Here is a 14,951-nt window from a genome sequence, read left to right as displayed (position 1 = left end):
AAATGTTTTCAAGCTCCTCTCCTTAACTTCTTTCTGTGCTCAAGTCTATTGGGTGCTGAGATGTCTTAACGCAGCCATCTCCGTTATTATCTCAATGCATTAGGAATGTCTGTAGTTTCACACATTGCAACACAGACAAGTAAATACACAATACTGGATACATGAATCAAATGTAATGCATAACACATTATTTGGCATATGCACTATATATTATAATACTGGTGAATGCATCTAAACAACATTGCAAATCTCCAGTGTACTGGCAAAAGATAATGCTTTACTGTCATGTCATTTAGGATGCGTTGAGTTTGCAATACTCCCATGAAGATGTATACATGTTTTGTGATTATCACTCAGCTACACAGCTATTTGATGAAATGTACCGCGAGGCAAAATAACGATTTAAAACAAAAATTGACATGACATATAATATAATGGTCAAATGTATTTTTGTCTGGCTTTGCCGTTCGTTCACTTTAGAAGATATTCCTTAGAGGGTCTGAAAAAAAAGAACAGAAATGTTGCGTCATAATATAAAAAACACAATAGCATGATGTGTGTATGACGTCAGCCTGTCTCCCTGTGCCCGAAATAATCACAGAGAAATTGGGGACCATATCAACTGAGTATCATATTATTAATAATTCATGAATATTTAAAGTACATCAACTGAGGCTAATACCGTGTACAGTATCTTAAAATACCAATAACTCACAATTGTTTTGTTAGAAATTAGCATAAAAACGTTGTACTGTACATCAGTTAAAAACGCAGGAAACTAGCATGCTAATATCCAAGCAGGACCTACTGTACCAATGAAAGACTATTGAGGAGTTCATGAATTGAGATGTCATCATTGGTTTGCTGTGAGGAAGGCTCGCTCCTAATGGATAATTCTGGAATAGTAGGTTCCTCCAAGCTAGAATTCAAAAAGTAAACCATCAGTATTCAATTTGTTTTGGAGAACAAATGAGTTTTAATAGACATTGGACATACATTCAGGCTTTATACACTGTTTAAATTATATTGTCCAGTCTTTTATGTTAAAAAACTAGGCCTGTCCTGGTTCCTACCTCCTCTTGTTTGACAGAGCTGATTTCAAGTATTTCTTGATGGCCATCTGTTTTCCGTAGTGGCTGTAGTTGTCTGAAAACACAGCGTCTGAGTGGTGTTTTACTGGAAACCGGTCCTCCATGAGGTCATTACTACAGATGAAAATATAATTAGAAAACAAAAAATTATTACAATAAGATCTGCTCAAAGCAAGTTTTACTTGTTCACTGGTTTACATATTGTTGTACCATGATATACAATACCTTATGAATTGTTGAAACATTTATACTATGGCATTATTGAATAGTAGTTTCTGATTGACTTTAAGAGCATTATAGAGTGTGCATTATTTCTCAGTAATGCATGACAATAACCAACGGCTATGAATTATTTCTTGGAGGGTGCACTAATAATTCAGATGGAACTGTTAACAGGCATTTGCTGCAGATTATGGTCTGTGCTGTAGCTGATAGAATGATGCCAAGTGGCGAAACCAACATTCCATCTTTCAGCTGATCTTTCAAGCCAAATTGAAAACACTACTGGCATTGTTGAATTACAATTGTATAAATAGTTAACTAGTGGTTTGGTGGTTTGGTTCGTCACCAAGTCTATTTGTTCTGTTACTACACTTTACTGTAGCTGTAGTAGTAAACTTCCTAGCAACTTCAGTGAATGTTGGAACACATTTCTACAGGCAAATTTGCATGTGTTTGTGTTCAATTATAATCGCAGTATGGTCATGATAATCAACTCGGGGCTCTATGTGTTCTCTGAAAATATGCAACCATGCGGAAGTTTGGTGCCACTTCTGACCGGGCAGTACGGACCTGCACAGGGGTCTCTGCCATATTTGTGGAGATTCCAATCCATAAGGACTCAAATTGTTCAGTTTAAGGGGAACTGCAACTTGGGCATGATCACAAGAACCAACCGATGGTCACTACACAGGAATAATTTCCCTCCAATGGCCCTTCTGATTGACTACTGGGAGATTTGAGGCAGCACTAGATCATTTTTTTGAAAAACCATGGCATGGATGCTAAAAACACAAACAGGGAATCTTCAACGTTAATATAACATTGAGTTACTACCCATTGTAAACATTCTTTAATCCAAATCATGTTGCAGTAATAAGAGAAATGTGGCAATATAAGTGAGATATAACTTTTGACGATGGCAGTCAAGCCAAACTGTAGTGGTATTACATCGGTAGAGTGATTCAATCGCCAGGATGAACTGGCAGGATCGCAAATGTGACATTGTTGTGACAAACTTCTATGAACTTCTCAGCTGTAAAACTTCAATTCACACCATTGGTGTTGATTTCGGTCAACCTACCTTAGAGCTGCCCCGGCGTTCCTATTTGTACTTTAATGTACTGATTGACTACATAGTGAATTGTTAGAAATAGAGGTATAGACCAAGATAAATTAGAGTCCCTCAGAGCACAATTTATGGTTACCATGTGAAAGTTGTACCTGACTCGCTTTGCAATCAAGGATTCAAGGTAGTCCTTGGCCGAAAGCTGACCTAAAAGTTTGCTGTAGCCACTTGTGAAGAGACCATCTGCATGTCTTGTTGGTCTAAAAAAAAAAAGATCAATAAAAATGCTTTCAGATTCAGATTCAGGACAAATTATGTTAAAGTGTCAATAGTTACATCAATTCACTTTTGATTGATGCAGACAGGATGTCAAGAGCAGATTATTCAGCAAAATGTCACAGTCACAAAGTATTAATTGCTGGTGACGGGCACTTCAGGACGTTCGACATTTACTGCTAAGAACTTTAGCCTCAAATATGTTGGTGGACCCTGATGTGAGGTCAATGTTGCCTTATTATTATCATTGGCTAACAACACATTTTATTTTTTATTGTAATACAGACTTGGCCCATCAAAAAACAGATATCAACAGATACCTGTATGACAGAAGTACATTAAAATCCATAGGAGGAACCAATTTCATTCGATTCTGTGCTGAGAAACATAAGTGAGGGACTAATTTCATCACAAACCATTTTGTAACTAAGTGAATGTGACCATTACCTTGCAATTATATCATAGAGAAGTTTAAGGGTTTCCATGTCATTTATTGACAGACTCTGCTCCCAGTCACCCTTCCCATCTGTCTCAACAGTCCCTGACCTATAGAACGGAAGCAATAAGTGAGTCCATCCTCATATCAAATTCAATATACATAATTGACCAATGACATTATTTAATTTCTCAATTGCTACATAGTCGGATTCACCAAATGTTTTATGTGAAAACGGTTTTTCTTCTTCAAAGTTTCTTCTTCAAAGTTCCCTTCAGATGGCAGAGATGAATCTTAGCATACAGTATATTTAATACACACCAACAATTTCCAATCAGAATCATGTAGCAAGACCAGAATCATTTAAACATGGTTTTAGTACCGACAGTCAGATAGCCTGTTTATGATAACCATGTAACCATATAGTAAATGTGTCTGTATCTATCAGCGATTGTAACAAGATGCTTTTCAAGTCAGCTTTTCTTTAAATTATCAGTAAGAGTATCTCAAAACAGAAGTCAGAACAAAATCATAAAATATCGTTACCTGACTGAGTATGCGGCGACAGCAGGTAGACTCATGGTTCTGGTACACAGCATACTGCATAGTGCCATCAAAAGAAGTCGATGAAAGCTGTTCGTCTGTGCCATAACGCTCTGCACATGCAGAGACAGAATAACAGCATTGTATTTTTCTACTTCTTGATCACCATTGGGACAATTACTTTATCATTACTGTTAAGATGAACATTTTAACTAAATTAAATAAAAATATGCCGTCTTGTATTTCCTTAAGTAAATCAGGTTGTATATATTGCACAATGCAATAGACTCACATGCATCAACAATCACCGTGGGTCGGCTGGGCTGCTGTCCACGGTGCTGAAAGAAAAGTTTCTGTATTATTCAAGGCGTGGTTTGGATCTGGTAAAATGAACCACCACCTTTCACTGACTCTGTATCTATTATTTCCTTGCTTTCTAAGTATGGAACGCAATCACAGTAGTGACGATACGTCATCGCAACAATTCCCAATGCGCTTGTCACTGGCTAAGAACGGACAGTCCGGACTTCGTGGTTGGCCCTGACATCACCTGCCAAAAAGGTCAGATTATTACAGAAGGCAGGGCTAAATGTGATATGATGATGATGATGGCCCTTCTGATATTAGTATTGTCAAAATTCATTCTGTTTAATTGTCTTCACAATTTTCCATAATGGAGCCCACTGATCACACACTGATTGAATCAACATTCTTTCCACGTAATTTCAATGAAGTGATGTTGAACCAACGTGGAATAGACATTGTCTGTGCCTAGTGGGTGGCTTATTGTTGCACTGAGTGTACAAAACATTAAGAACACCTTCTTACTATTGCGTCGGTGCATGGATTCTACAAGGTGTCGAAGGCATTCCACAGGGATGCTGGCCCATGTTGACTCCAATGCTTCCCACAGTTGTGTCAAGTTGGCTGAATGTCCTTTGGGTGGTGGACCATTCTTGATAAACAATACAGTAGTGCGGAGTAAAGACAAATACGTGACAGAAGCCTACCATCAATTAGACAATGATGAATTCTACCAATCTTTTACCTTCAACCCTTCAGAGGACCTAAAAACTGAATCGAAAGGGATCCTCACAGACGCTAAGGAGAATGGCTACATTTCAGACAATGAGTTCAAATGAATTGTCAATGGCAGTCCGGCATATGGCTTCTCTTTATCTTCTTCCAAAAGTCCACAAGAATCTTGAAAACCCCAGACAGACCAGTCATTAGTGGTAATGAAAGTCTGACAGAACCCATCTCTAAGTACATTGATTACTTCATTCAGCCTTTTATGACGTCACTCCTAGCCCATCTTCAAGACACCACAGACGTGTTGAACAAAATGAAGGAGTTGAACAATATAGATACAGCTTCCTTTTTAGTCCCCATGGACGTGGCGTCTCTACACACCACCATTGAACGTGATCAAGGATTGGCAGGTATGCACCATTTCTTGACTACCCGGCCTGAGACTGAAATGCCTCCTACAGAATTCATTGTCTCACTGACTGAACGGACTCTTACAGGACCGTATTGTTAAACAAGTCAAAGGATGTGCCATGGGAGCATTCCTACAGCCCTTCCTACGCTGGTTTGTACTTGGGTAAATGGGAAAATGACTTCATTTTGGATCCTTCGAATAACCAGTTCTTTGACCGGAATATATGGTGGGGACGCAATATATTGATGATGTTCGCCTGTTCTGGTCCGACTCAGAAGATGAACTTATTTCCTTCACGAATACCTTAACAGAATTAACCCTAACATCAAACTAACTATGGAGTACAGCAAGGATAACATTCATTTTTTTGGACCTTGACATCAGTAAAGATGATAAAGTTTGTTTGCACACATCAATCTTTAGGAAACTGCGGGCAGACAGCTTTCACCCCAAAAGGCTAAAAGAAAACATTCCATGTGGCCAATTCCAAAGAGTCCGCAGAATTTGCAATCAGACTACAGTATCAAATCTGCTGAAGTAGAGAATCGCTTCTTGAATCGGGGCTACAGTGCTGAGGTCCTGAAAGATGCAGGTATAAGGGTCGGACGACTTGACAGAGAACTTGTTGTGATTAGGAGTGCCTCGTGATACATCCAAGAGAGTGTACTTTGTTACAAAATAGAGCACTGAAGCAGAGAACATTAAAAGAATCATTAAAAATGATTTGGGAATCATCAAAAGTGACACGCTACTACGCCAAGTCTTCCCAGAGCCACCAGGCATAAGCTTTAAGAGATGTCCTACCCTAAATGACTAATTAGTCCACAGCTATCTTCCTGCTGACTCTCAAAAAAATAGGCTTGACCACAAGCCAAAGGGCTCTTAAATACAACCAGTGCAGAAATATTGCAAAGAAAAAGTGTTTTGTTTCTAAAATGGAGTATCACGTCAAGCATTTCATTAACTGTAAAAAACACTCAAGTCATCTACAGATTGGAATGTCCACAACGCAAGGTGTTCTACATTGGACGGACAAAGAGACGGCTTCAAGACCGCTTAGCGGAACACAAGTACGCCATGCGCGTAGGCAATGAAGACCACCCCATGGCAAGGCACTACAAGTCCTTACACCATGGCCTCCCTACAAGCTATAGGTATTGATCAGGTTCCAGCTTCAATTAGAAATGGGGACCATCTTAAATAGCTAAACCAAAGGGAACGTTTTTGGATTTACAAACTACAGGCCACTAAGAACCCTGGTTTAAATGAAGATATGGAATTACAAACTACAGGCCACTAAGAACCCTGGTTTAAATGAAGATATGGATTTACAAACTACAGGCCACTAAGTACCCTGGTTTAAATGAAGATATGGATTTCTCAATTTTCCCGTAGGGTCGTGATAGGTCCATTTTCTGTCATCTAGTGGACATTTTGCTCTATTGCCCTCAGCTATGTTTAGACTGTTGTTGTCCATGTTTGCTGTGTTCTAGAGTACTATGGAATAGATTGCTTTCCTATTCCTGCCACTTTGCCCAGTCACATTTAAGGTTAGAACTAGCTTTCTAGGCGTTATGATGCTTCTAGCTTGGGGTTAAATTTTTTGATAACACATATACAGTATTTCACTTTTTAATGTGTATAGTATTGCTTACTAGGGTGTTGTCCAATCAATGTTGTAACCACTCCCTCTTCAAATTAGGGATGATTGGATGAACCTGTTCAAAAGAGGACATTGTATTATCATTTCTTTGTAATCCCTGACGAAGGTCATGCAGCCGAAACGCGTCAGATTTTTAAAACCCTTTCCATTGAACATGCCATACAAATAAAGGCATTTTAATTCATTATATGAAGAGTGACTTCGTCCTCCTTTCTTTTTGATGACCAATTTACCCCTTTTACCAAAGAGCACCTTCTGACTTCTGCTTCCCTTCCTCCTCTTTTTTTCTACAAACACGGGAAACTGTTGAGCATGAAAAACCCAGCAACGTTGCAGTTCTTGACACACTCAAACCGGTGCACCTGGCACCTACTAGCATACCCCGTTCAAAGGCACTTAAATCTTTTGTCTTGCCCATTCATCCTCTGAATGGCACACATACATAATCCATGTCTCAGTTGTCTCAAGGCTTAAAAATCCTTCTTTAACCTGCCTCCTCCCCTTCATCTACACTGATTAAAGTGGATTTAACAAGTTACATCAATAAAGGATCATATCTTTCACCTGGATTCAACTGGTCAGTCTGTCATGGAAAGCAGGTGTTCCTAATGGTTTGTACACTCAGTGTATGTTCAAAAAGACAAAACAGCCTGTTTTGGGTCTTAGTCGAAACAGCTAATTAAATATGATTTATTCGCATTCCCAGCAATGCTTTGGTACCACGATTTACATTTAAGTGGATCATAGCACAGTAATTATTTATCCTACACAAAGAAAGAATCCCAGAGCATACAAGTCATCAGGTCCAATCACATTACAGGACTCAATACAGCAAATCCAATTCTATTTCACATTTCTCTTTTGTGGACAGAGTTCCCAGATGTACAAATGACTGTTTGGGTGCACATCTCCAGTTGCTGTATCTCTGGTTTAGGTGAACAGTTGTTTAGATTAGACTGGTGGTCAGACTTTCTCATCTTTTAAACATTAGCAAATGATTGACAGCCAGGAGAGAAGTGACAGGCTTTGGTTTACATGACAGTTTATCTCAGGTTCATGCTGCCCAACTGTTCCAAAGGGAATTATCAAAAAGGTAAACAATTTGTATTATTTTTTTAATAATTTCCTTTCCATAACAAATCACATGAAGTTTGTGAGGCCTGGTTTCAAACACTATATAAGTTAAATCCTTTGAAATACTTGAGCTTGCCTGAAGTATGTGAGGCCTGGTTTCAAACACTATATAAGTTAAATCCTTTGAAATACTTGAGCTTGCTTGCAGCATTGAATACCACGTCATACCTTGTCCATAGACCGCTTACAGGGTAAGTAATTTAATATTTCATTTTGTCATTTGGATTAATTATCACTTTAAATACATTTTTACTCATATGAGCACTTCAGGCCCTTGCCTATGAAAAGCCAAAAGGTTTGAAGATCACCCATCACATCCAATATACAGAATGTTTTGGATGGTAGGGCCAAGCTAAATTTGTCACAGTGTGATGGCAGAAGTTGATTCATAGTGACATCAGGAGTTGATTCATAGGGACATGGCAGTATAAGCAGAATCACCCTGCAAAATGCCATCTGTTATGTGCCCACCAGGAGATGGAGAAGGTTAAAAGCCACAGAATGCCACCCCTCACAACATGCCAACACATTGATTTTCTGTCAGAATGACTGTAATCCCGGGCAACCATACTGTCACAATGCATATGATGTATGCATTTGTAGACCAACTTAGAAAATGTAGAATGGTTACATTATCCATAATGCAAATTGACCAGACATTCCAAATGACCATGGCAATTATTCATCACAATAGTAAACCATGGCAATTTTGCATCACAATAGTAATTCTATTTATATTGTGTAAGGCAGACTAGTAAGTTTTGCCATCATTTTTAAGTTAAGCAATTCAAGACAGTTCAGGAGTCATAGGTGGGATCATTAATCCACTGTGATTTTACTGACCCGGTCGCAGAGACTTTTATGGTCACACAAAGTGCCACCTGTAAATTCAAAATGAGTAGCTTAATTATTTTTATTAAATTAAAGGGGAATTCCACTCTTACATATTTTTTTGACAGATTATACATTACAAGGGGCTACAGCGGTTAAAGAGGAGAGAAAGTTGGATTGAACCTCGCTCATTGGTGAGAAAGTTGGAAGTCGTCTATTTGTTGAGTTACCACTCAGCCACAGCTCAGCACGGCCAATAAACATTTTCGGAACCAAGTACTTTTTCAATATTGCACACACAGGGTGACATTTTGCGTGCACAATTGGCAGTGAGCACCATAATCATAACATTTTAAATAAACGGGATGTTGCGAATAGCTTTTTAGCAGCATGAATTTGTGCTTTGTGATGGTGGCAGTCCACAAAGATGAAATTGCATTCAATCGAATCAATCAGGTCCATTGATTTAGTGCCCATAGAGTGGGGTGAAGCTAGTGTATTTTAATAAATCATGAACGTAAACTCAACTGTAATTGAAGTACAGAAAACGTTTGATTTGTTCATCAAGCAGCTATTGGTGGATTCATGGCCGTGGGGAGGTGGTTGTGGCATATTTTTTTGCTGTGCCATCATGGCGCACATTGCTTCTCTAAGCAAGCTCTGGCTCAGCCGTAATTATTCTCCTGAGACAAATCTCCACATTTCCTGGAACTGATGGTGAGGGTGCAACCAGGCTCGGGCAATGCAGAGAGGAGAGAAAACACAAAGGAAATGACAGTTAAATTACTCCCTTCTCTTTATGTCCCTGCTTCTGTCCTGTCTCTTCTTTGCACTGTTCTCACAGTCCATCATTGTCAACCACAGGGTTTCATAACCAGATCCAAACAGCAAATTTAACTCTCAGGACCGATTGTTTTGATCATGTGCACCTACCTCCATTTTATTAGGCATTGATATTATCCCCAAAAACAACGTCTTTCTTGCGAGATATGATACATTCTGCATTCCATAGTATTTTGAGCTTTATGTAGCCATCATTCTACCCTGTCTGGTAATTCCTTCTGAAGAGGTAATCTCACAACTCCAGTGGATTCACTAGGCACACTTTATGATGCTGCTCTATGATTTGTAACTAACACTTACCCATCTCTGTACCTTATAGCAGTTGCCAGAATGGCCATCCTTAAAGGAATTACAGCCTGAATAAAAAAAGGATTAAATGTAAATTTTGTTTGTCACTGGCCTACACACAAATTGTTCAATTACATTTCCATTATGTCAAAGTGGAATTATATTTTTTGACATTTTTGCAAATTAATAAATAAAGAAAAGCTGAAGTGTCATGAGTCAATAAGTATTCAAGCCCTTTATTATGGTAAGCCTAAATAAGTTCAGGATTCAAAATGTGTTTTTAAGACGTTACATAATATGTTGCATGGACTCACTCTGTGTGGAAAAATAGTGTTTAACATCATTTTCGAATGACTACCTCATCTCTGTACCCCACACATACAATTGTCTGTAAGGTCCCTCAGTCGAACATTGAATTTCAAACACAGATTCAACCAAAGATCAGGGAGGTCTTCCAATGCCTCGCAAAGAATGGCGGATGGGTAACAAAAAAAAGCAGACATTGAAAATCCCTTTGAGCATAGGGAAGTTATTCACTACACTTTGGATGGTGTATCAATAAACCCAGTCACTACAAAGATACAAAGATTCCTAACTCACTTGCCTGAGAGGAAAGAAACCGCTCAGGGATTTCACCATGAGACCAATAGTGACTTTCAAACAGTTACATAGTTTAATGGTTGTGAAGTTGTCTGTGGCGGTCACAGAGAGACTGATAAATATGTTTCTATGTTTAGCGAATATCTTCTGTGTATAAAGTGATATGGTAGGGGGGAAAAATGCATCTAACCACACGCTTAGCTGTTCTACGAGTAGTCTGAGGCAGTCGATAAATAACAAGCGTTTAAGTGCAACTTTAGTCATGAAAGTTTTGGGACACAGCTTGGATATTTAACGATGCTTAACGTGCAATTAGTTCTGAGCCTTGACGGTGTGCGCATGATGGGTTTGATTAAGGATTTGCGTGCTTACTATGATCCACATAATGCTAGACTCGTGCATTAGCTTTAACGGCCCTAAATTATTTTTATGATTTCATTAATTCATTTCAAGTGGTGGCTGCATGCATGCTATGCTGGGTCAGTTTGTAATTCAAGCCTATTTTGTACAATATAATATATATATACAGTATATTAATCCTAGTCCAAATCTCCCCATTTATTGATGAAATGTCTTCCTTCCTCCAACACATATCTAATGTTCATTGATTAGATATATTTATTTTAAGCAATTTGACATCACAGCATATTTTAGTAATTTTAAGATTTGCGTGATTATTTAAAAACATGTAGAAGAGTGAAATGGGCAAATAGTGGATGTCAACTGTGGTCTCTCACTTGAGAATCCTGTTTGAGAAGCCATTGACTTCTCCAAGGTGTTAAGCATTGTTGTGAGATGCAATGTGTATGGATCATTCAGTGATTTAATTTCACATGACTTTTACTTACTCATCTCTTTGGATTTTCCATCTTCTGCACAGTGCAATAGAGGTGGCCACTTGGTTTATGATTTGCCGAATTGACACCTGTGGTTTTCCATGGTTCAATTAAGAATTCCTTCTCTGGTAAGGCACCGGCATAATGGTGAGCGACTCCCTGCTCTGCGTCTCATTAACCTCTCCATTCTTCCTGCTGTGTGCTCTTTAAAATTCCTCCCCGGAAAATTCTAAATCATATGAATATGCTCCCACTAATCCTGTCTCTCCATCTCACCCACTCATTTTATATGCTTTAAAGGCATGAATGACAAGGTCAATGTTGCCAGGTGATCAATTATGAACAGCGAAAACAACAATAAGATTAGTAGGTATAGGGCTATATATATAATATATATATATATATATATATATATATATATATATATACAGTTGAAGTCGGAAGTTTACATACACTTAGGTTGGAGTCATTAAAACTAGTTTTTCAACCACTCCACAAATGTCTTGTTAACAAACTATAGGTTTGACAATCTACTTTGTGCATGACGCAAATAATTTTTCCAACAATTTTTTACAGAGAGATTATTTCACCTAAAATTCACTGTTTCACAATTTCCAGTGGGTCAGAAATTTACATACACCAAGTTGACTGTACCTTTAAACAGCTTGGAAAATTCCAGAAAATGATGTCATAACTTTAGAAGCTTCTGATAGGCTAATTGACATCATTTGAGTCAATTGGAGGTTTACCTGTGGATGCATTTCAGGCCTTCAAACTCAGTGCCTCTTGGCTTTGACATCATGTGAAAATCAAAAGGATTCAGTAAAAAAAAAATGTAGACCTCCACAAGTCTGGATCATCCTTGGGAGGAATTTCCAAATGCCTGAAGGTACCACGTTCATCTGTACAAACAATAGTACACAAGTATAAACACCATGGGACCACACAGCCATCATACCGCTCAGGAAGGAGATGCGTTCTGTCTCCTAGAGATGAACGTACTTTGGTGCGAAAAGTGCAAATCAATCCCAGAACAACAGCAAAGGACCTTGTGAAGATGCTGGAGGAAACAGGTACAAAAGTATCTATATCCACAGTTAAACAAGTCCTATATAACTGCACATGTGGACAAAGATCGTAGTTTTTGGAGAAATGTCCTCTGGTCTGATGAAACAACAATAGAACTGTTTGGCCATAATGACCATTGTTATGTTTGGAGGAAAAAGGGGGAGGCTTGCAAGCCAAAGAACACCATCCCAACCGTGAAGCACAGGGGTGGCAGCTTCATGTTGTGGGGTGCTTTGCTGCAGGAGGGACTGGTGCACTTCACAAAATATACGGCATCATGAGGGAGGAAAATTATGTGGATAAATTGAAGCAACATCTCAAGACCTCAGTTAAATGGGTCTTCCAACTGGATAATGACCCCAAGCACACTTTCAAAGTTGTGGCAAAATGGCTTAAGGACAACAAAGTCAAGGTATTGGAGTGGCCATCACAAAGCCCTCACCTCAATCCTATAGAACATTTGTGGGCAGAACTGAAAAAGCATGTGCGAGCAAGTAGGCCTTCAAACCTGACTCAGTTACACCAGCTCTGTCAGGAGGAATGGGCCAAAATTCACCCAACATATTGTGGGAAGCTTGTGGAAGGCTACCCGAAACGTTTGACTCAAATTAAACAATTTAAAGGCAATGGTACCAAATACTAATTGAGTGTATGTACACTTCTGACCCACTGGGAATTTGATGAAAGAAATAAAAGCTGAAATAAATCATTCTCTACTATTATTCTGACATTTCACATTCTTAAAATAGAGTGGTGATTCTAACTGACCTAAAACGGGGATTTTTTACTAGGATTAAATGTCAGGAATTGTGAGTTTAAATGTATTTGGCTAAGGTGTATGTAAACTTCAAACTTCAACTGTATGTATACTACTGTTCAAAAGTTTGGAGTCACTTAGAAATGTCCTTGCTTTTGAAAGAAAAGCACATTTTTGTGCATTAAAATAACATAAAATTAATCAGAAATACAGTGTAGACATTATTAATGTTGTAAATGACTATTGTAGCTGGAAACGGCAGATTAAAAAAAAAAATGGAATATCTACATTGGCATACAGAGACCCATTATCAGCAACCATCACTCCTGTGTTCCAATGGCACGTTGTGTTAGCAAATCCAAGTTTAAAAGGCTAATTGATCTTTATTATGTTAGCACAGCTGAAAACTGTTGTGCTAATTTAAGAAGCAATAAAACTGGCCTTCTTTAGAAGAGTTGAGTGTCTGGAGCATCAGCATTTGTGGGTTCGATTACAGGCTCAAAATGGCCAGAAACAAAGACCTTTCTTCTGAAACTCGCCAGTCTATTCTTGCTCTGAGAAATGAAGGCTATTCCATGTGATAAATTGCTAAGAAACTGAAGATCTCATACAACGCTGTGTACTACTCCCTTCACAGAACAGAGCAAACTGGCTCTAAGCAGAATAGAAAGAGGAGTGAGAGGCCCGGGTGCACAACTGAGCAAGAGGACAAGTACATTAGTGTCTAGTTTAAGAAACAGACGCATCGCAAGTCCTCAACTGGCAGCTTCATTAAATACTTCCCGCACAACACCAGTCTCAATGTCAGCAGGGAAGAGGTGACTCCAGGATGCTGGCCTTCTAGGCAGAGTTGCAAAGAAAAATCTCAGACTGTCCAATAAAAGTAAAAGATTAAGATGAGCAAAAGAACACAGATACTGGACAGAGTAACATCCCGGATTAGACTAAGATTTTTTCTTCAACAAGCGGGACGCACAGGATGTACTTCAGACACCCGACAAGGCCAAAATCCCCGTCATTGGCAAGAGAAAGAAACGCAGGTATAGAGGACACAGGGCGGGGTTCCTAGTAAGGATCTGCAGACGGCGAGTGGGAAATCTGCCCTTAACATCAATATTACTTGCCAACGTACAATCATTGGACAATAAATTAGACGAGGTACGATCACAAATATCCTACCAACCGGACTTCAAAAACTGTAATATCTTATGTTTCACCAAATCGTGGCTGAATGACGTGGCTGAATGATGACATGGATAACATTCAGCTGGCGGGATATATGCTGCACCAGCTAGATAGAACAGCACACTCCAGTAAGACGAGGGGGGTTGGTCTGTGTATATTTGTAAACAACAGCTGGTGCACAAAATCTAATGACGTCTCTAGATTTTGCTTGCCTGAAGTAGAGTATCTCACGATAAGCTGTAGACCACACTACTTGCCAAGAGAGTTTTAATCATTTTTTTTCATGGCTGTTTATTTACCACCACAGACGGACAATTACTAAGATGGCACTGAGTCAGCTGTATAAGGAAATAAGCAAACAGGAAGGCGGCACTCACCCAGAGGCGGCACTCCTAGTGGCCGGGACTTTAATGCAGGGAAACTTAAGAAAGACAGTAGGTGGAATATTGTAGTATATAGAAGTTGTACATAGCTAGCAGCTGCTCAAAAATATTTAGCTAACTTTCCCCCCCCCCCAAAAAAAAATATAAAATAGCTTGAGTAGAACAGAAAGCTTATTTTCTAATGCGTCTTCCCTCACAGAATGTTAGGGGCAAAGCATCGTATTAGTGGAAACCAAGACTGTTCTGAGGGCAGGCCTGGTTGTAGATAGGTAAAGGTTAGGGAAA

General features: G+C 39.0%; 1 protein-coding gene across 1 annotated transcript; it reads right to left on the bottom strand.

Moving 5' to 3' along the window:
* Positions 1–1,069: 1,069 nt before the first annotated feature.
* vipb (vasoactive intestinal peptide b) lies at positions 1,070–3,741 on the bottom strand. The gene is made up of 4 exons (XM_064946058.1): positions 3,638–3,741; positions 3,103–3,201; positions 2,535–2,639; positions 1,070–1,205 (listed from the first exon to the last, which is right to left on the bottom strand). Exons 1-4 carry the CDS (start codon positions 3,739–3,741, stop codon positions 1,070–1,072), a joined length of 444 nt encoding a protein of 147 aa, XP_064802130.1.
* Positions 3,742–14,951: the final 11,210 nt, after the last annotated feature.

This window comes from Oncorhynchus masou, chromosome 4 (genome assembly GCF_036934945.1).
Source record: "Oncorhynchus masou masou isolate Uvic2021 chromosome 4, UVic_Omas_1.1, whole genome shotgun sequence".
In the NCBI taxonomy this organism is placed as follows: Eukaryota; Metazoa; Chordata; class Actinopteri; order Salmoniformes; family Salmonidae; genus Oncorhynchus; species Oncorhynchus masou.
Note: the sequence above shows the minus strand (reverse complement) of the source record. Positions and strands in the feature narration are given on the sequence as shown.

Excerpts from the sequence above, each read along its gene's own strand:
- vipb (XM_064946058.1), bottom strand. The coding sequence starts at position 3,741 with ATGGCACAGACGAACAGCTTTCATCGACTTCTTTTGATGGCACTATGC. Across the intron at positions 3,202-3,637 it reads GTCGCCGCATACTCAGTCAG|GTCAGGGACTGTTGAGACAG; the intron begins GTAACGATATTT and ends TCCGTTCTATAG. Across the intron at positions 2,640-3,102 it reads CTCTATGATATAATTGCAAG|ACCAACAAGACATGCAGATG; the intron begins GTAATGGTCACA and ends TTTTTTTTTTAG.